The sequence below is a fragment of the Lonchura striata genome, chromosome 6 (genome assembly GCF_046129695.1).
Source record: "Lonchura striata isolate bLonStr1 chromosome 6, bLonStr1.mat, whole genome shotgun sequence".
Classification (NCBI taxonomy): Eukaryota; Metazoa; Chordata; class Aves; order Passeriformes; family Estrildidae; genus Lonchura; species Lonchura striata.
In genome coordinates, this window is record NC_134608.1 from 23,739,344 (window position 1) to 23,761,441 (window position 22,098).

General features: G+C 38.1%; 2 protein-coding genes across 7 annotated transcripts in view; one reads left to right on the forward strand and one right to left on the reverse strand.

Moving 5' to 3' along the window:
* The window catches only part of FBXO33 (F-box protein 33), a 19,435-nt gene extending 2,657 nt beyond the window's left edge, over positions 1-16,778 (forward strand). The window contains exons 2-4 of the mRNA XM_021542735.3: positions 4,082-4,192; positions 9,727-10,412; positions 14,381-16,778. Coding sequence (XP_021398410.3) covers positions 4,082-4,192; positions 9,727-10,412; positions 14,381-14,652 — 1,069 coding nt within the window. The 3' untranslated portion in view covers positions 14,653-16,778. The remainder of the gene's footprint in view (positions 1-4,081; positions 4,193-9,726; positions 10,413-14,380) is intronic.
* A 3,161-nt stretch (positions 16,779-19,939) lies between these two features.
* Positions 19,940-22,098, reverse strand: part of MIA2 (MIA SH3 domain ER export factor 2) — a 36,345-nt gene continuing 34,186 nt past the window's right edge. For all 6 annotated transcript variants that reach the window (XM_021542729.3, XM_021542727.3, XM_021542731.3 and 3 more), the window contains 3 exons: positions 21,933-22,009; positions 21,304-21,538; positions 19,940-20,500 (listed from right to left, as the gene is read on the reverse strand). In XM_021542729.3, the coding sequence (XP_021398404.2) occupies positions 20,352-20,500; positions 21,304-21,538; positions 21,933-22,009 (461 nt within the window). In that variant the 3' untranslated portion in view covers positions 19,940-20,351. The remainder of the gene's footprint in view (positions 20,501-21,303; positions 21,539-21,932; positions 22,010-22,098) is intronic.

Below are 22,098 nucleotides of genomic sequence, written 5' to 3' on the forward strand. Positions count from 1 at the left end.
AGGAGTAGTATTAACATATGCCAAATTGCTGCTTAGTTCTTACTGTGACCACCTAATGTCTAAACCAGAGACCTTGTCACCCGCCTGATGCTTAGTTTTGTCTAAGGAGGGACTGCAGTCCATAATTAATTTTTCTGCTTCTCTTTATTTATCTGTAACTCAAGGACTATTAATAATTCCTTCTTGTTTTCTCTGTATTTCACTGTACACAAGATAGCAATTGTAATTTCCAAAATAATGTAAATGGAAATTTTTAACTTCTTCAGTGGCTGAATCACTGTAAATGCATTCCTTTTGGAATTAAGTTTAGAACAGGACAGTCTTTCATAACTCCTGTCAGCCCTTATGATAGCTTTTTGGCAGATAAGTTCAGAAAATGTTCCATTTTGCATTTTGGAACTGAAGAGGAAGAAATCTGCCTTTGTGATACTGTATAATGTTGTTTTGGGGTTTTAAATTTATTATTAAGCAATGCAGTATCAGCCATCCTCCTTGCAAGAAAAATCATGTATTTTAAATGGCTACAGATTTCCTTAAGGATTTACAATACTGCAGGATCTAAGAAAAGTAATTACTAAAAGAAATGAAATTTCTAAATGCTCTCTTGGCTAGAGGAGAATGATATGTGTTTTTGCTACTTAAGAACATTTTCTGTACAACATAAAATTGCTAGTTTCTAAGCAAGTCTCTAGAAAAATATTTTGGAGTGACTTTTGTTCATTCTGATGGAATTAAGGAAGTAACAACTTGTCTGTTACTTGTTTTAAAAACAATTGAAAAATTTTTGACAAATATTTCTCCTGCCAGCCAGTTAACATCCAAAAAGATATGTTGAAGGTCTGTCTCTTATTTGAAGTGGAGCTCAAGTTGTTTTGTGGGTGGCAGCATATGGAGTAATAGGATTGGGACCTTGATGAGCTCTAAAAAAATCTATCTTCTATTTAATGAAAAGGTACTAAAGTAGCATTTATAGTAATCTAGAACTTTTCCATAAGCCTTTATGTTTATGATAGCAAATGCAGCAAAATAAAAAAGTTTATAACTGTTTAAAAGCTGATGTTCTACTTAATACTGAGAAAAAGAGTGTGGGTGGGCGTGATGTTTCTTAAATCCTCATGATCTGCACCTTCTCAAACTGATCTTTCAAAACTGAGAAGGCAGGATGGGAGTGCAACAAACTTTCTGTTTGCACTTACATGCATACAACAGCTAATAACCACCTTGTGATCATTCAGTAGGAAAATCCTGTTCTTTTATGTAACTCAAGATACCAAAGTATTGTCTCCTCTACTCCTCCTTCCTTGCTTACAAAGGAAGATAGGAAGGTAGTGACACACACACACACCCCTCTTTTCCTCTGCAGCATATTAAATTGTGTGACTTGTTTGATTTTTGCTATGGAAACAAAAATGCAGATTACTATAAAGCTGTGGTGTCTTGCTGAAATACGGCATCTCTTGGAGTTCCCAAAAATGGGTGAATCGCTTACAACAGTAGACTGCATCTGGTTTTGATGTTTTCTAATGACTGTTTTCTATTGGTCTAAACAGGCAGCTGAAACTGGCAGAAACTAGTATAGTAATACAATATGTGCCTTACCACTTTGTTCGCCTTGAATGCAAGCAAGGACATTTTGTGCTTTTTAAAATTGGGTATTTAAAAAAGACCAAGCAAAACTGAAGAGGGACCCTAGTGAGAAGCTTATTATTTCTAGTGTGCTATTTGAGCTTGTGGAAAATAAATGTTTTAGAAATCCTTCCAAAACACAAGTTTTCCCCCAGCTGTATGTATTGATACTACACAGGATTAAGATGCCTTTTTGACTTTTAGCAAAAGATAAGTAACATTTAAATAATTTTATTTAAATAGCAATCACTTTATGGACTCTCTGAAATGAAGATGAGCAGTGAGCTGAATGCCATGGAGTTGTATAAAACTGCAAATAGCAAAAATCTAATATTGTGTTGAACTGTGATGAGATTTGTTGATAATAATAACTGTGCTGTGAATGGAAGGATAATTGGATATTGTCATTGGTTAAGTTTTCAGGCAGAGAACTTTTCCATTGTCTCTGTAGTGCATGAAATTGCAGTCAAAAAGATGAAGTAAAAATGTGTGGGCCGCTAGTAATTAGCATTCCGTGTGTCCTGGGCTTTGGTGGTCCTGTTAGTGCCTGCCTACATTCTACTGTAGCACTGGCTGGTAGTATGAGTGGCACAAACTGAGACCTGTGTTTGATGTGTATATGGAGGTGATTCAGAACTGTTCTTGAGACTGCATTTTGGCTCTTGACTCTCATAAATAAGTCACCAAGATCAAAAGATAAAGGTTACTTATAGCATTGTCTGTGAACACTACTTTTCACACCTGGTAGAGGTTTCTGCTACTTCCCTGTCATACCAGACTATCTCTTACAGCTTTTGAGGAAAGAAGAGCCCTAAATACTCTCAAGTTGGGTGTGCCAGTGTTTTAGGTTTCCCTGCCAACTTATTTAGTATGGTCAGGCAATGTCTTAGTGAGATTTGTAGAATATTGATCATATTTTAAGGCTCAACTTATTTTAGTGTATCATCAGTACAATAGGCCTGTATTTAAAATTAGAAATATTAAATGTTTGGAATTTCAGGCACAGTTGTAAATTCTAGGTATTTTACCTCCAGTATTTGTCAGACTTTATATGAAGCTTGTGGATCTTGCTATATAAGTTGCTGTTCTCCTATAGAAAGAAAGTAGCAGGTGCAACAGTGGATAGATTTCAGGCAATCAGTGTGCTGTTTTTGAATACAGAAACTTCAAACAGGTAAATTCTGATTTTTGATAGATAACAATTATAGACTGCAACTCATACCTACTAAAAAAAATAAAACATGGCTACTTAATCCTTTTTCTCCCCCATCTTCTCTTGGTAGAATATCAGGTTGTGGAGGCAGTGAACTGTACCAGAGCTCCCCTATGCTTTGATCATGGTAATCATATTGCATTTTCCTCAAGGCTGATTTGAAATAGTAGTATATGCTTTGTGAGCCAGAAGAAATAAGGATTTATGGTAACTCATGTAATTGTGAGCTACAGGTTAATTGGCATCTACTGTATAGGATTAATTTAATTTATGTGTCCATTTGTGGTGAAACTGGAGTTTCTGCCTTGTTAATTATCAATTGTAGACTAGCCCTTGCATGTTAGGAGTAAATCTAATTTATAGCCTATATAAATAAAAGAAATGTTGACCCAAAATTTAGTCAGCTACAAAAATAATAATAGTAAATGCTACACAGCTACTTTGAAACAGCAGTCATTTGCATACCTCTTTCTTGATCTGTTTTAGGAATAGAAAAGATGCAAGTCAGAAAACTGAACTAGGGAAAGGAAAAATGACTGTCTAGTGCACTGTGTATTGTTCAGCATCAACTCAGAGGTTCTACTTTCACTTATTTTTAGGTATCCCTTCTAAAAGTTAATATAATACGTTGTGGTGACACTATCCCTTACTGATGGGGAATATTAGAAAAGCTTCCCCTACTTTGATATAACAGAAATTAGACACTGATTAGGGTGTGGGGAGCTTTTGCTTTTCCTGTCTTGAGGTTTGTGATGCCTTTATTGAGGCAGGTTTGGGCTTCCATTTGTAACCCAGCTGATGTAAGTGCTCAGGCAGGGTTGTTTGTGATTGTGTTCTACTTGGGCATTGAATGCAGCATTAAACATTGAAAGAAATGAGCATTTGATGTTTTCATTGTGACACTTAATACACATTTTCCAAGGATTAAAAATTGTATGAAACCACTCTTAAGTTTTCTTTGTGGTGCTACAGGCTTGCTGAAAATACTCGTGTGCTGACTGAAAAGCAGTATGTGCTCTTCAGCTGGTTTCAGGAGTTCATGTAGTCCTCTTCCCCTTTGTACTTCAGTCTCATTTTCTGTAGTTTCATATGTGCCTGCAATCCAGGACAGCAAGTTTCCCAACACAGGTTCTGTGTTCCATGTAATAGTGGGGTTTATTGCCTGCATTTGTCTTATCCAGAATGATTTCCCACACCATTTTAGTTTTGTGTACAGATTCTTTTTATTTTGTTGTTTCCTAGGAACCTCCAGAAGTTAAGTCTCTTTGGGGATATAAGCATTCTGCAGCAACATGGAACTATATCAAATACCTACCTTGGAAAGGTTGACCCTGATGGCAAGAAGATTAAGCAGTAAGTTATATTTGTAAATTATAAAATACAGGGTAATAATAACAATAATGAAAATAATAAAAATAGATGACAGAATACAGAAGTTCCTGAAATACATGACTGAGAGGCTTTAAGTTTTTTAACAGGGTGAAAATCTAAATTCTTGTTCCTGCTATTTACATGAAGTAGTTTGGTTTTATAGCTGTTGTATTTTTGTTGGTTTTTTCCCCCCTCCATTCTCAGCAAGGTGAGAATCCTTTCTTTCCTCTTTTCATTGTGTTCTAGAAACAATATTATGTTAATACCACAAAAGGGGGGGAGGGGTGAGGAGCTGTTACCAGTACCTCTTACTATTGCTGTGCATAAAAAAAATAGAAAAGGAAGCAATCTGTTGTATTTCACAAGAGTTGAAAACATATTTGTGTTCATGTTCTCTTTCAAGTTTGCTTGAAACTTGAGACAGAAACTGGGAAACTGTTGAAACACGGAACTGCTGCAACTTATTTCAAATTGCATCTGAAAACTAGGTTATGTATTTGCAGAATTCCTGAAAGATCACAACCCTCAATGTGCTTGTATAGTTCAGAGGTGTATTTTAGCTTGCCATTATTGCATTACAGGACTGTCCTTGAATGCTTATAATCCAAATAGTTATTTGTTCTTCTTTGGAAAAGGTTAAATATAGTATAAACAGCTGCTAGCTTCTGGAATAAATTACCACAGAGGGAGTGATACTGACTTAACTATTTTAGCAGTGCTACTAAAACTTCTGATACAATAAAACCTGAATACCATAATTTTAATTTGTGTCAATTTAAACATCTTTCACCCAGTAGCTTGGCAGTGGAATAAGTACCGCCACTCTAGGTCTTCACTATTTTTTGTTTTGAGTGATTTTTAGAACCAGTGCGAGTATATTATCAGATTAATGTATGTATGTGAATGCAGTCATCAAACTGAATGTTTGGTCCAGACCTAAATTTGCAAACTAGTGCAAATACAGCTGTGAGTCACATACTCGTTTTTCATCTGTTATGTTTCCAATGCAGAACTTGGAGCAATTTGTGATTCTGTCTACTATAGGTACTGTAGTGCTATGTACAGGTAAAAGGCTCTTTTGGTAAGAGCTCCTTTATTGGATACCCTTTGTGATAATATAACTATATAATCAAATCTTTGCAAAAGGGCTTGAAGGGAGCCATCTAAGCAGACGTTTACTCAGCTGAATGCATGGTCAAATGTTTCTTCAAGCAAGTATTCACATTTTAGAGCCATAAACCATTCAAAACTGATTATCTAACTTGTTAGTCGTTTAGATTAATACTAACTAACTAAATGCACATTTTGGAATGAGTAAATAAATGCTACTTCTTTTTTGTTTAGTTAATTTTGGTGTTATGTTTTTGTGTTTGTTTCTTGTTGTGAGTTTTTTGTTTGGTTAATTTTTGGTTTTTTGGCGGGGATTGGTGGGGGTTTTTTTGTTTCTTTTTTGAGGGGGAGGGTTTATTGTTGGTTGGTTCGGGTTTTTTTCCTAGAATAGAACAATATATTTGGGACCTACTAGTCCTTGTCTAAATTAAAGGAGAACTGGCAGTGTTTTATTCAGTTGTCTGAAGCTTGAGAACTAGCAGCAGACTTAGTTCAGAAAGTAAATCTTTATGGCTTCTTAGCCTTGTTTTTGCACTTGGAGTTTGCATCAGTGAGTTGCAAAACGTGGATGCTGATAACTAAGAGTGAAAGGTGTAAGCAACCTTTGGAGACAGTGTTACTGGTACTTGAGGATTTTTGGAACCTGTATGGTGATAAACCTTACTAGCTATTTCAGAAGCTTCCTGCAGTTATGGGAGTCAATTAAAAAAAAATTTATGATTCTGAAATCTGACTTTGAGCTGGCTGTAGCAGACTGTAGGTGGAATCTCAGCTATTACAGAGCCATTAGGATGCTTCCTCAGGTTTAAGGCTTAGGCTTGTCCTGAGGCAAAGCAGGCTTTGGAGCATATTTTCAAAAATACACATTTGCATGAGTTTGTGATGCTTATTCCTTTTCTGCTCAGCATATGTCTCCCTGGTTAATTTCTAACATTCTCTTTACAACTCTGTTTCTTAGTGTTGGGATGCTCAGTGTAAACAGTTCATTTGTCTTGAGTTGAACAAAGGGTAGTTGTCTGAAATTTTGAATTCTGCTTCTCATGACTGATATGTGTGGTTCAGGTAGTTTGGTTTCCAAAAGAACCAGTTTAGCTTCTGTTATTAAACAAAATATTTTGATTGGTAGTATTTAATTAAACAAATGGCCTCCATATGGACCTTAGTTGTCTGTTTTCTGTCCAGGGCCATGGATGTGCTTGTCCTGGTTAGGACTGGTTTAGGAACTTAAACATGAACTCTGCCTGTTTGTCAGGTTTTGGCGTGTCCTCTGGATGAAAACACCATTTCGGGCATTAATTGTGAAAGTACTTTTTTTTTTTGCTTTTTTAAGTTGTTTGTTCAGTATAATGCAGGTTACAGGTCAATGGTGACCATCCCATAATTGCTGCCTGCAGGGAGCAAAGGGGGCTGATGACAATTGTTGAGACATTAGTAGGCTGTGTTGTTTTTTGGCATGTGCTGAGTGAGTTCTGCTTGTATTTTCTGTTATATGCTCAAATCTCAGTTTTATAAATGAGCTTTGAAATAATTATCTTTAGTTAGAATAAATTTTGCAGTACCTGCTGGGCAGTTGAAGTAAAATTAATATGGTAATAAAGTAGGTGTTAATTTCCAAAAATTCATGTGTCTATTTTTCTAGAATGCAGTTTGGGCTATTTTTGTAAACTTCAGTTGGATGCAATCTGTTTATGAAAAATAGAATGTGCGTGAGAATGTGCATGGGAGGAAAAACCAAACCTGCTAGGCTGTTCAAAAAATTATTTGTAATAATTTAAAATTAATTACTTCTGTCTTATATAGTGCTTTCTGTCTGGCCTTTTTATAAAGCAGGTATTAAAAACAATTCAGAAATTGTTGCTGTTAAATACTCTCTGTTGAGATGTTTGATCTCTTACTGGCTTAAAACTGGAGAAGGTTTTCTTAGGACCTATGGGTCATTAGACTAGCAGCACAAATCTCCATACTTGTATAAATACTTTGGTGCTTGCAATAAAAAGTTGATATGCAGACTGCATTAAATCATTCTCTCTCTTTTAAAAAGTTTCTTACTGCAGTTCCCACTGGGGAGAAAAGCTACCCTAGAGCTGAAGAGTTCTGTGTCATATTTATTTATTAAATTTTGCAGGTACTAAAACAATATTCTTCTAAACTCAGATGTTTAAGGTGTATGAGAACCCCAGTTCAAACAGATTTTTGTGCAGTGAGGCATATAGATGGTAGTAATCTACTGGACATCTCGAAATTAGTTTGTCTTCAACAGTTCTGTAAAATATTAAATGCACTACTAAGATTGATTACCTGGGCTATTACAAAATAAATCCTACTGTTGCTGCAACCATTACAACACCTTTTGTTGATGTGTATGGAGAGAGGGAAGAGTCTTTGGAAGAAATTTGAGATTGCTGTGGTAGAATCTTTTTCTTTGGGGCATTGTGAGATAATCTGCCTTCATTTTAAGCATTGGCAGGAATAATTATGAAACAAACATTGCCAGGATCAAATAAGGTTCATCTTAACTGTAAATTAATTTAGGAATAAAATAGAAAAACTGTACTGTCTGTGGGTCTTACCTATTATTTAAAACTGTTTCATTTGTGTCACAGTTGTGAGTCTTCAATTTTAAATAAAATATTTGGAGAAATCTGGAAATACTGAAGTCTTTTTACCTGATGACTATCCTAGGTAAAACCTTGGGAACTGAGGTGTAAAATAAATACAATAACCACACCAACTTTTCCACATGGGTGAAGTCAGGCTTTGCAAAATTAGTAGCTTCATAGGAGAAGGAAGAAAGCACATGTAGACAAGGGAGGGGATGAATAAGGATTTGCCAAGAGAGAGAATGAATGAGGATTGATCTTTTAACTTTCTTACAACAGAAGGGTTATGGGGCATCAAAGATATTAGGTGACAGGTTCAGAGCAAGCAAGAAGAGGAGATAATCACACTGTAAAGTTTGTTATTATTGGGTGTTATGGTTGCTAAACACTCTGCTAAGGGAGGAACGTGGATGAATTTGTAGAAGTAAAGTCCCAAAGAGTTGCAAAATACATAAAGTCACCTCTGCTTAGAACTGAGTTACAAAGTTTTGGAAACTAGAGAGATATTTAATAAATACCCCTATGTGCTTTCCTTGTTCTGTCACCTTAAGGTGATAGTGTTTCTCTACTGTCAGTCAGAATACTGGCCTAAACCTTTAATTTTGCCTGGACATTATCTCTATTAAAGTTACGTGGATGAGAATAAATTTTTAAATTTTTTTTTGCTTAGATGTATAAAGTATACAGATCCTTGTAGCAATAAAAGAAGAAGCATTCTGTGCAAAACCATTACGTGATTTGGGCAACAAAAATTTCTGCTGTTTTTATACCGGATCTTATATCTTAATGTTTTATGGTTTTGTGGCATCTTATTTCTTGATGGCATAACCTGGCTCAACTGCTTTGCTGTAATGCTGACCAGGGCTCGAGATCAAATACTTACCTACACATGTGTCTGTTATGCTAAAAGAACACTTGTCATTTGGGCAGGAGGACTCTTTTCGACCTTTACAGCTTTGGAATGTAGACTGGAAAAGTACTTATATGGAGAAAGTTTTTAGAGTGTGACTGTACTATTTGAATTTAATATTGAAAATTTAAAATTCTTGTGTTGCCTTCTTGAACAAAATATCTTAATGTAAAGAATATCTATTCACTAAAAAAAAGGGGTAGGAGAGGTGAGTGCATCAGAATAAGTTCATAATAATATGGCACTGATAATTTGAGATTGAAATGTTACTGGGTCCAAATTGTTTTGGTAAAACATGAACCTGTTGGCTCTTGAAAATTTAGTTAGTTGTACATTTGGAATTATTTAAAGAATCTTCTTGTATGTTTGTTCTTTACCCTTTAATGAGTAAATCAAGCAGGTAATTTCACATCATTCTAACTTACTCTCAAAGATTCTGTCACCTTTCATTGAAAATGAATTTTATTCCATACTAAATTTGCAGTTCTTGAAAAGTTAGGAAATACAAAAAGCTGCTTTTAAAAACAAGAGCTGCATTTGAAAAGCATTACAGCTTTTTTTATTTGCATAACCCTAAAATGTATGTGAGAGGGTGTTAAGTACATGCTGGAAAATACATGAAGCGAAGGTTCATAGTGTGTCACCATTTTTGAAAGACAAAGTACATGTTTCATTTAGTTTACAATTTTAACATTTTAAGTGCAGTGGATGTTAAAATGCTCTGGGAGGTCTGCAGTCTGGTTGTAGTTCATAAGAACTATAATAATAGCATCTTCCTGCAGAATAAGGCTATAAATGAAGGAAGAGTAATTCTTGAATAAAAAAATTGAATCGTACAGAGTTGGTAAGACTAAGCCATGTTTAATAGGATCATTGTCTGTTTTGTTTACTTACAGAATCCAACAGCTGTTTGAAGAGATATTAGGCAATAGCAGGCAATTGAAATGGCTGTCTTGTGGGTTAATGCTGCAAATAGTAACTCCCACATCATTGTCCTCCTTATCAAACCCCATAGCGAACACCATGGAACATCTGAGCTTATTGGACAACCACATCCCTGGTAATACCACTCTTATCACTGCGGTTGAATTGGAGCGCTTTGTGAATCTGCGTTCGCTCGCTTTGGATTTCTGTGATTTTACAGCTGAAATGGCAAGAGTCCTGGCTGACAGCAACCATGTGCCTTTGCATCGACTGTCTCTCCTGGTCCACAGTGTTTCCATAATGCACAAGTCGTTGGACAATATGCCAAAAGATGAGAATTGGCAGGCGCTGACTCGCAACAGCACTAATCTTCGGGTCTATATAATGGCTTTTGATGTCAAGAGTGATGATATGTTAAGGATTCTTAAGCCCAGTATCCCCCTAGAGAGGATTCACTTTGACAGCTATGTCACTTGTGTTTCAGGAGCTGTTGTTGATCTCATATCCAGGCAGTATGACAAGTTCCTCACTCATTTTATACTAATGAATGATGTGATAGATATGTCTACCTTCCCAGATCTCAGTGACAACCGAAATGAAGATCCACTTGTCTTATTAGCCTGGAGGTGCACAAGACTGTCTCTCCTAGCTGTTCATGGTAGGTAACACATTGCATGGGCATAGTATGTGACTTCTAAATGCTTACAAGCCTTCAGCCTTTCTAATCATAGTGTCTTTTAGTGCCATGTTATACAAAAGGCTGCTGCACCATTGCTATACATGATATTGTATATTTTAGGTGTTTTTTGTATATGAGTTTTAAACACGCTTGTGTCTTACTAACTTCTTTTGGGAAGTCGCGTAGGATTGTATTAAACTCCTCACAGAAATGAGGATAACTTAAGAAGTGAGCATTCCAGGAGGCTTATCCTTCAAGTGGTTTGCACTGTGCAACTTCCATTAAGTGACTGGTTATGTGTATGTGAACTGAAAATATTTGCTGTTTTTCTGTGAGCTCATGTGCTGGCAAGATTAGATGATTTTGCTTCCTGTTTGTAAATAACATGAGTTAAGTGCCCCAAAACTGAGAAGAAGACATGTGTTACCAATTTGCTAAGATTACCAGCAGATGAAGGCTGAAAAATATGTAGAGGAGGTTGCCTCATTCAGAGTGTTGGTTTCACCAGTAATACCAGAGCTAGATTTATCCCACTTATATATATTTGCCATACAGTAGCAAATAACTTTTAGAATTTATTCAGCTCTGTCATCAGTAGAGAACTTGGTGGTAGAAGTTACAGCATCTGGCATATTTTAAGGCACCCAAAGCTGAAATAATGCAGAATAATATGTTTTTATTTGTGCTGGAATCAGCTTACCAAAACCAAGTTTGTTGATGCATGAAGGAGTTAAGAAATGGCTATTGTGTTGCATAAGAGTAAATGTGTTTCATCAGACTGCTTGGGGAGTAAATCTCCAGTTGTTCAAGTACAAACAGGAGACCTTCAGCAGCAGGAGGTGGACATTCAGATTTCCACTGGTTGGAGTCAGAAAGTCCTGCTGTATTTGCTCTTTTTTTTCTGTGGTCTTTTACTGAAAAATCATTGCTGGGGGCAGGGAAGGTATGATCAATTCAGGTGTCTCTCCTTAAGAGTTTCCAGGTGAGACAGATTTTGGGTGCTGGTACATGATTGTGCCAGTCTAGGTGTGGCTTTTAGCAGTTTCTTCTGAAATTTGGCTACATATTTGAGGACCTTTAAAAAAAATTAAAATTGTGTTATCCTCCTGCTACAGAAAAGTCCTCTAATATATTATCTAATTTAAAAGCTAGTGAAACATCTGAACATAAGCTAGTGTAAGTATAATTTCATACCAGCACGTGTCTATTCAGTAGAAACTATTAGTCTGTGCAGAGTATTGGGAAAGCAAACGCCCCTTATGCTTCTGTCTAGCAAATGGTTGTTGCTACATCACCTTTCTTTGGAGAGATGCTGTGTCAGCCTGTGTGAGAAAATGGCCAAATATCACCCCACTGTTGCATTGGGATTCACATTCTTTACCCTTCTTTTCCCCCTCCTTGCAGCAGAAGCTACCTAAGCTGCTTATAAATGCTTTGTGGTCTTTTCTAAGCTGTGGACATAACTTTTCTAGTACTATACTGCAAGCATCGTTCTTGGAGAGTAGTAACTGTAGATGGAACACTATTAGGAAGAAATATCCAGTACAGCATCTTAGCCTCGTGCTTGGATTCCCTGAGGTTTACTATAGAATGTTTTCTGGCTCCACTTGACATACTATACAGTGAAGTTTCTTTCAGGAAAAGAAGGTGGTTTTGTTCAAGGTGCTCAAAGTGCTCAGGTTTCTTCTTCTGTCTCCCAAAGTGGTTATTCTTCAGCTTTCAGTGCTTCTCAGGCTTCTGTGTGTGTTTATGTTTCCTCTTCTGGTATTAGTTTGCTTTTGGAAAAGCTTTTATTTCCATCTACTTTTGGCTGCCACTTATCATTGACCAAAAGAGGAAGGGGAAAATATATGCTAAGGACACTTTATATGGGCTGCCTTGAGATTGTGTTTTGTAGGAAGTCATCATTTTGCCACCAAGAAATGGTGGAAGTGTCCATGTCCAGGAGCCAGAGGAAGGCAGATGTTAAATATGTTCTTGCAGAGTGAAGAAAGGGTTATAAAGAGTGTGTGACCATTTGGAATGGGATAGAGACAGTAGGATACCATAGTGGTATGATCTGGCACTGTGAATAATAAGCATGGTCCATCTGTGAGAACAGAGGTCTCTTTTATTTTTAATTCCTCCTTAAGGGAAGGATGCTTCCACATGGATTTTTATGACTTTATGTTATAAACATCCTGGTGAAGTTTTATTCTGTCCCTGAGCAAAACTAAAATTGAAATTTTTATTAGCAAGGAAGAATAAATTACAGTGTGCTCATAGTAAATTTGTTGTTCAGTGATACGAGTAGTGAAGTGATCATTTCCTCTTACCTCTGAATACTTAGCTGGACAGATACTTTTTGGCAGCTGGGAGATCACAAAGACATTTTGGGCAGAGCTTTTGAAAGGAGAGTTCATTTAAAATGAGATTAAGTTGGGAATAAGATGGTTGTTCTAGGGCATAGAGGATCTCACCATAAAAAGTTACAGCAAAAGCCATATACCTGGCCAAATGATGGTAAAGGGGTTTTGTGCAGGCTTTTTTTTTTTTTTTTTTTTTTTTTTTTTTCTCCTTTATTCTTGCGCTTGCTTTCAAAGATTTCTTTGGTAAGTTCCTTTACAATCAAGATAACTGGAAGGTGATAAGAGCTCTTTCATGTCCTGACAAGAGTGTGTCATCATACAGGGAGGAATTTTCCATTGCATTCACTGTCCCTATTAAGGAAGGGACATTGAATTAAGCTGCCTGAATTAAGACAGGTTCATCTTCTGTGGACAGTTGTGTTGGAGGTGAAGTATCCAGCAGATGAAGATTGTGGGAATTCATGCATTCCTAATGGTTAATATACCTGAAATGAGCCTTACAGATATGTGCTTCTTTGTTAAACACCTACCCTAACCAACATACTTCCAGAGACACAATAGAAAAAAGTAAAAGAAAACAACAGAAATTTATTTTCTTTATGACTTTGACATCTTTTCTTCATTCTCTGATGATGTATTTTATTTTGATATGTTATGATGTAGAGCATGTTAACTGCATTGTTTGGAGACCAAACGACGGTTAACTTTACTTCTCAGCAGTTTAGCTTTCCCAGTTCAAATATTATGCAGACTGCAGCTTTACTTGGAGTCTGCTTGGGCATCTCACCAAGAAGCTTAACACCTGCGAGAATGATGATGGTGGCAGAAATGAGCCTTGCCTTTTGCAGTGGAAGGGCTGATTTGGCAGAGCTCCCCAAAAGGGAAGTTCCCATCTGTGGTTTGCATCTGAATAGGGAGGAACTTTGCATTTCTCTTAGCCAGGGCACAGAAAGCTTAGAGATAACTGGGGAGTAGGAGTTTTTAAAGAGGAATGCTAATATATAGTGTCAAGAGAGGGAAGCTTTGTAATTATATTTTATCTCAGACAGAATAACAAGATACATGTAGTTTATCATATATATATACATAAACACACACACTGGGGTAACGTGAAAAGGATGCAGAGGCTTCTGTGTACGTGCTGACTTTCTATTTGTTTGGTGGTGGTTTTTTTTTTTTAATTAGTCTACTTTCTAAAGGAATGAAAGCAAATCTTTTTTCCTAGCATAAGCAGAGTATTAAATCGTTCCTTTTATGCACTGAGTTAATTGATAACTCACTTCATTCTATTTTTACTACACAGTAGATCACAGGAGGTTTGAAGTTTTTATATATAACTTGCAGTAGTCCACTGCTCTGCAAATAGGAGAAAAAGATGTAGAAAAGGTTAATGAAACAATCTGAAATATTTTTATACTTATTCAGAGTGTAAAATGGAGGATTCACCACTTGAAACCAGAAAACCCTCACCATGCCTTAGTGGTATTTTGCCAGATGGAACATGACAGAATAGGTTGGGATGGTCTGGTATTAAGTACTAGCATAAGAAAATACCTTGCAGGAAAATGACAGAGCCACTTTGTTTTTCTTTCCCCATAGGTTACACAGTCTGGGCTCATAATCTTATAGCAATTGCTCGTCTTCGTGGCTCTGACCTGAAAGTACTGGAAGTCACAGAAGAAAGCATTGAGTTTGACCAAGGAGAACTGGCTGATCAGGATGTGGATCCAGTACACAATTTCATTGAGCAAGTATCTCTTGGATTGGGTCGCCCTTGGCATGCTGTCATGGACATAGAGCTGCTCAGTGTCTTCACTGAGCCAACCCGTCACTTTTACAGAGAGATGCAAAGCTTCAGTGAAGGCATTTAGCTCCTTATTTACAATTCCTGTGGTTACATATGCAAGTAGGGTCCTCTTATGTTTTTTCGGTAGTGTGAATTAACCCCTTTTGTGCTGTGTTTAATCAGTATTAGCTATATAGAATTATATATGTGTATTCTACTTCTTGATCAAAGAACGTAGTCGGGTATTGGTTTAGAAGCTGAAAGTGGCAGTGTTTAGGGTTTTCACGGTTAATGGACTTGTCTACCAAACCTTGCAAAGATACAGCCAAAGGCTGTCTGAGGTTGCCGGCTAACTTTACTTTAATTGAGTAACTGCATTTTGAATTCTTTTGCTATTATATTGGAGTCCTGTGCTTGGGAGCCAACTGTTTTTAATACCCATATCCATAGCCCAGTGGATCTCTGTGCTGTCATTGTGTGCTTAATCCAGTAGCATGCTACTTAATAGGCTTAAGGGACGAGAAGTCTATCCAGGGCTGTTCACTGTAAGACTCTTACCTTGCTTGATTTCACGTGCGGATTCTGCAGCATGGCTTAACTCCATTCTCGGCTTTCCTTAGCTGCTAAGCAGCAGTGTGAAACACTAGCGGTTCAGGTTCCTGCACTTACAGATCCACTCCATAAAGCTCTAGTCTTTTGGATTCTTTGCAAACTCCTCCTTGTTTGTTCTCATGTTCTGTCATCTTCCTTAAAAGTTAGCTTTGGGCCAAAGTTTAAAAGGAGAAAGCAAGAAATGTGCGCTCCGGTGAGGTAAATGCGTAACAGTGAAGATTTCAATACAAAGGTCTACACCTGCAAACAAACATTAGTCGTGAAATCCCTAACAACCAAGTCACTGGATTTTCTCTGTCAGCGCCTGTGTCAGCTGCCAAAGAATAGATTAAAAACGAAGAAGTGCCCACATGCTGGCAGGGGCAGGCCAATTTTTGGCCAGCCAGATACTGCTAGATTGTAATATATAAGGTCGAATTTCGACCTGTGGTACACAGCTGTGCTGTGGCTCAGTCAGCAACCTCAGAACTCTTAACAAACATGCACCTGTTTCACTGTGAATAGTGAATGTAAAGGAAGGAAAGGAAACAAATACAAAGCTTGTTCTATCACAGGTATGAGCTGCTATGATGCATGAAGAACATTCCATGAAGTATGTTTTAAAATCTTGTTATATCTGAGAGGCTTTAGAAGCCGATGTAACTGTTTCAGGGCAACCGCGGTACAGACGTGGTCTCTGTGAGACTTCCACCTGACCCCAGTTTTAAGTGGTACGAATGTTGTGCATTTAATGTTTAAAGGACAGTCTGCAATAATAAAGTAAGTGGCCAACGTGGGTGCCCAGCAGTGCTGAGACCTGGCTGCTATATTGTAAGCTTTGGAAAACACAATTTATGCAACAGATGTCCAGATATGATTCTATTTATGGAAAAAGTTTATATGTGTTTTACAAATGGTTTTACCATCTTATATTAAAATGACCTTTTGACAGGTGTGCGCTGTTTTGTCTCCAGTGAGCACATACCATGCGGATTTTATATGTACATCAGTAGAGTGAATCCACTGGCACAGTGTGTGTATATGCCAGATGTGGTGAGATTTTATCTTATAAATGTGATCAGATTAAAAAAAAAACTCCTGACAGAAAATGTAAGGAAACCAGCTGAATGTTTGAATTGATGACTGATGTTGTATGGTTTATGTTAAATGTTATATTCTTTTAATCAATGAATAAAGCATTAAAAATTGATTGCTGTATAAAATACTTTATTGTTATCAGCATGAAGATTTTTAGAATTAAAATGCAACATCGTTCTTAAGATGTGTATAACTAGTAGCTCCCATTGTGTTTAGGTCAGCAGAAAAATCTAAAGTAACACGATTCTTTTTAATTTGGCTGAATTTTGTCAACATTTTTTGGGGTGGTGCAGGAATGGGAAGGATGCTTTGCTAAAGATCAGACCAGTTAGCACAAACAGTATATCATTATATGACCTATTAGATTGATACAGTAAACTGTGGATTGTAGAATATAGAAGACTATTTTTGAGAAATTACTTCATCAATTGCAATTGCTTAAATCAAAATCTAATGTGCTCAAGAAAAATGTGTAGTACTTCTTTGGTGTCCCACTATTAAATAGATTATGAATACCTGCAACGCTTCAGTTTGACGTTTTATCTGTACTCAGAGTACACAGCTGTGCCTTCTGAATGAAAGCTGCAAATGTCTGCTCAGCTGTTGGAGAGCTGCTGTGCCCTGCAGTGGCTGACTGTGCTGTGAGGCTTGTCAGAGTGGTTGGTCAGTGTGTGCGTGCCAAGCACGGACTTTATTCGAGCTTCTGAACTTCATATTATGACAGCCCAAACTGCTGCCAAGTGTGAAAATTGCACTGCTTGTTCAAGCAGTTTCCCAGATCTTCCAGATTTGGTAAGCAAGATCATTTGCCAACATACTGAAGAGACGCTGTGGGTGATAAAGATAAGGTAAATACAGTTACAGCTTTTCATGTTCCAGTGAAGTGAAATATTGGGACTTATTTCAGTACCTTTCAGGGCTTGGCCTCAGAAGGGAGGTTTATGTAGCAGATAAATCTGATGCTGACTGCTCAGCAGCATCTGAACTTGAAGTTTGGTTGTGAAGGGTTCAAGATTTCAGCAAGTCACACAGAAAAAGCCAGAAACAAATAAAGCAAATTCTGTGTCCTCTGGTTTAAGCAGTTGCAGAATGGTAGTTTTATCTCTGCAAGGTACTGCATTTTTTAGGTAATGCCTTACTAAAGAGTTGGGAAGTAACCTATTTGCCTTCCTGATGTACAAATGTGTTTTTAATCTGTTTGGTCTAACCTATTTTTTGCTTTATTTTTAATTAACGTAATCTTGAAAGATACAATGAGGAGCACAAGAAGCAGCTCACTTGACTACAGTAGGGGATGTGCAGTGCTTTCACTCACTGCAGTTGCAGCCAGAGCTGGCTCTGAGCAATGGTTGTCCATTGTTAGAATGCTCCAGGTCTGATTTTTTTCATACAGCCTGAAGTCTACTCACTGGGTGTGGCTTGTGTTCAGGGAAGAAGTCAGTGTACCTGACACAGAGGGCTAGAATCTTTCTATCTTGGAAATCACAGGGAGTCCATTAAAGCAGGAGTGTGTGGTGAAAGCCATACCTTGAGCAGTGGTGGAGAAATGCATGCCTGATTTTTCTTGTTTTAGGAATAGATAGAAGTGGGGTTTGTTGTCTGCCTCTATTTTCAGCAGTAATCTTTATTAGTGATACCAGGATGAAGAGGTTCAAGCTGAAGTGATCTCTAATTGTTAGGAAATAAAGGTCATCTTAATATTCTCTTGCATTTGGAGTGGGACCTTACAAACTTGGGAAATTACTTTGAACTTGCATAGTCCCAAAAGGAATCTTACTTTTGTTATTTCTTTTTATTTCCTGAAGAGATGGCAATGTCAAGTTAGTCTTTTGCATTCCAGGTTCAGCTGCAGGAGCTTGGAACACAAGCCTTCATCTGTCAAAACTAGGTTGCTTATTCTTTTGGGGGTGGGTAGAACAAGGACTTCCCCATATACACTTTTGTGTGACCTTTCTACATTTGACAGGTTACCATCTACCTGCTTCCTATTACATAAACCTGAGCTTGCTTCCAAATTTGCAAATCAAATTTTGGACTGCTACTGGGGAAGGAAAAAAAAATCTCAAATAATGCTGTGCTCTTTGCAGGATGATCCAATACATGCTTTTCCTGCATTTTTTTAGTCCAGCTATCTTTCCTTTTGCCTGCAGCTTTTGGTACCATTGTGGGCATAGACTGTGTTGGTGGAGGAAGAATTTTTCAGTTAACTTAGAAAAAATATTTAACCCACATGGAGAAAATACTGTCTTTGCACAGAAAACAGAGATACATTCATAAATAGTTTTTGCAGCCTCCCAGGTGAGTTGGGCAGGGAATGGAAAAGGTTTATGGCAGTGTTACCAGCCCAGGATTTCTGTGCTATACCCTGGTTCTCTGTCCAGGGGCAAGGCTGTACTTGGCAGTTCTGGTTGCTAGGGCTGATGACAAGGATAAGGGTAAAACCCAGTAATTCCTTTGAGAATCCTTGTGAAACCTCTCAGGCAAACTCATAGCCATCAACTAATTGGTTACTGCTGATGCAACAGCCACATTAAACTACATGGTTAATTTATCATAGATGATTTAAAATGTCTGTTGTCAGAATCTGTCACTGAGTCGCTGGAGTACAAATGCTTACCTAAATGCTTTGAGGCTCAACTAGAAGCAGAAAGGATAAAAAAATTATACGAGTTGAGCCATGGAAGAGCTCTACAGCTGAAACAAACCAATTCCAGCAGAAATACTGGACTACAAGAGAAAATACTCCCTTGGCAGCCTTGACCTAAGCAATTAAAAAAAAAAAAAAAGTGGGCTGCAGGTTTTATTGGTAACTTCTAATTATAGGGTGTGGCAGCTGCGTTTACATTAAAGCCTGAAACTTTATGTGCTATGTGTGCATGCATGCAGAGAATGGAGGCCGGTGGTTGAACTACTGCTGAGCTGGGGCTCACTAAAACTGGTTTGCTTCCTTTATCTTAGAGGGTTTCTTATCAAATGACTGAACCAAGTCCTTACATGGTTTTCAGGTTGAAGCCAAACTGTCAGAACAGCCACCAACTCCTAGCAGAAGGCTTTAGATTGTACAGTCACCAGTAAAAGCAGAGCTTGGCTCTGTCCAGAGCAGCCTGGCACTGGCCAGCACTGCCCTGGCTGCAGCTGGGTGCACTGTGCCTGCTGGGACAGCCACTCCTGCCAGGGAAGCACCACACAGGAACCTGAAGAGGTGAACAACATACCACACCAACTCCTTTTATTATTAATGCTGCAGTTTGCAACTTCCTTCTTGTATTTTTTAATTCTGCTTTTGTCCTGCCTAGCAATTTCCTAAGTGTTAAAATCTGAAGCCTAATAAACCAAATTCAAGTTGAGACAGTAAAAATACCCCCCTCCTATTAGTTCGCTGCAGCCATATGTCTTCAAAGGCAAGGGCTGGGTGTGCTGGAGCATCTGACTCCTTCCTCCCAAGTCATAAAAACCCCCTGTACGCATCTTCAATAAACGCCATTCCAGCTTTTGAAGAGTGATGGGAGAGTCACTCAGCTTTTCTGCCGCCTCTTCTCCCCAGTGTCATGGCAGGAGAACTGCTACACTGTAGAGCCTGGGAGCTGAAAGATCACCTGTGAGGCCATTAACAGAGGGGACGTGAGTGGAGAATCTTGAATTATTCATCTTAACCTATTATACCATGTTACCAGTGACATTGCTTTCACTTTCTGTAGATTTTTATTAACTGTTTCCATTTGTTTTCACATCCTATTCATAAAGCAGCAAGCATCACTTTTGGCATGCAGAGAGACTCCTTGTACAGCTCAACCTGCACAAAGCAGCTGGACTTTTACAATAAAGTTCACAGGATTTAATTTTATACACCTCTGAAGAGACTACTCAAGTTAGAAATGCGTAATTTAAAATTACTATTGTACAGTGGAAATCACTTATTCACAATATTCATAGGTATTTATTTATTTACAAAATACTATCCTGAGAATTTTCCCTATTAAGCTTCAATTTGAGCAAAGTAGTTTGTATAGACCTAAGTAACAATGGTTACTTAATATAAGGAAAAATGCCAGTAGGCGAGCACAAAACTGATTCAGGTCATTCCCCAAATGACTGTCAAGTCTCCTGCTGTGGTTCTGGTTCTACAGCTGATGGATTTGACTGAGATGGTTCAACTCTATTTTCAGGAGGAGGTGGTGGAGGCAAAAATCCAGGTCGCTGAGGTGGATAGTGAGGATAAGGTCTCATTGGAAATGGATTTCTTACTGTGAGAGAATCAGAGTAATCCAGTTAGTATCAATCACAACAGTAAACATGTACACCTGCTCCTCTTGCTGGCTTACTGCTCAGCTTGGCTTATCTAACTAGAAGTCACATGTCAGGATCCAAAGAGACAGAGATACCAGGAAAGAGGAGAACAAAACCATCACTTTTCTCAGTAGTTACCCACAAGTCTCAAAGCAGCAGCCAGCCACTGCCATCTCCTGGGCTGCTGCTGCCCCTTCAGTCTGCCACAGCAACTCTTACGTGCCATACCTTACAGATAATTTTGGCAGATAAATGGCTTAGTTCTTCATACATACTCAGAGAACAGCAAGAGTCAGAAAGAAGTCCTGCAGTCTGATACTTAGACCTTGCTCGTCTTACAAACTCCAAGGGAAAACAGTAGTTTAGGGACTGTCCCTTTGCAGGGCACCGGCACACTTCAAAGCCAGAGGATGAAACTTTTAAGATTTATGGAAGATGCAATTTTATAGGAAGAAAAGGATTAAGGTAACCACCTACTTGCTTTCCTACCCCTCAGAAAGAATCCTTTAAACGCTGAACAGTACATGTTCCATATTTTTCAGCCAAAGCTAGTATTTGTAAAAATATCAAGATGAGCTGTTGTGAAAAAGTAAGTGTACAACACAAGGAACCTTAATCAGAAGGGATGCTCCCTGCTAGCTGAATTAAGAAGCAGTTGTGCTTCTAAGCAGTTAGCATGTCTACCCCTGTGGTAACTCACTACCTGCACAAAGCAGTTTTGTTCATCAGCTTGAGACAAATGCTGGCTAAAGCCACGTACTTGGCAGCGGAGGGCGTGGAGGCCCAAAGTCTCGTACTGGAAAGCATTCCCGTGGCCCATACATGCCAGCAGGAGGAGGGGGAGGAAAGGGAGGTCCTCGTCTCATGAAAGGTACTGGTGGTGCTCTAGGATCCACAGGCATCAGTGGAGGTCTGACTGGAGGGAAAGCTGGAGGTGCAAACCCTGAACTGACAGCTTCACTTTCAGGTGCCAGCGACTGATCAGGGAGCGAGTTCTGCAACACAAGGAAACCAGGGAAATTAGCAGAGGGAAAGGGAACATCTCCAGTCCCATCAGGCCCACTTTCATGTAGGTGTGACATTAGGTAAGAGCCGGTTCCAACTCTGCTTTAGCTGCAGCATAATCCTGAGCAAGGCTATCTATGTGTACTGACCACCTGCTTGACCATAATTTTGTCTTTTGAGATATAATTAATTTTCAACAGGGATTATATTAGTAATACATCAAAGTCACAAGACAATACGCATTGTGGTAAAGCATACATATAATTTTATAATTTGCACTGAAGAGTGCAATATTATGTGACCAATGGACTACAGACAAATGTTTCTATGTTTGTTGCAGAAAATGAAAACTTCTTTAAATCAAGCCTTTCTTTAGCTACTTACGCTAAGATTAGAATGATCCTTCATCCCATCTCCACTTGGTTCTGTTCGTGGACTATGTTCTGAAGATGTCTGTCCATCTGTATGCAAAAGTTACCATAAGCTACTCAGTGCTGATCTCTTTCTCTACACAGATTTCAGAATTTTTTTCTGAATTCAGGATAGAGTG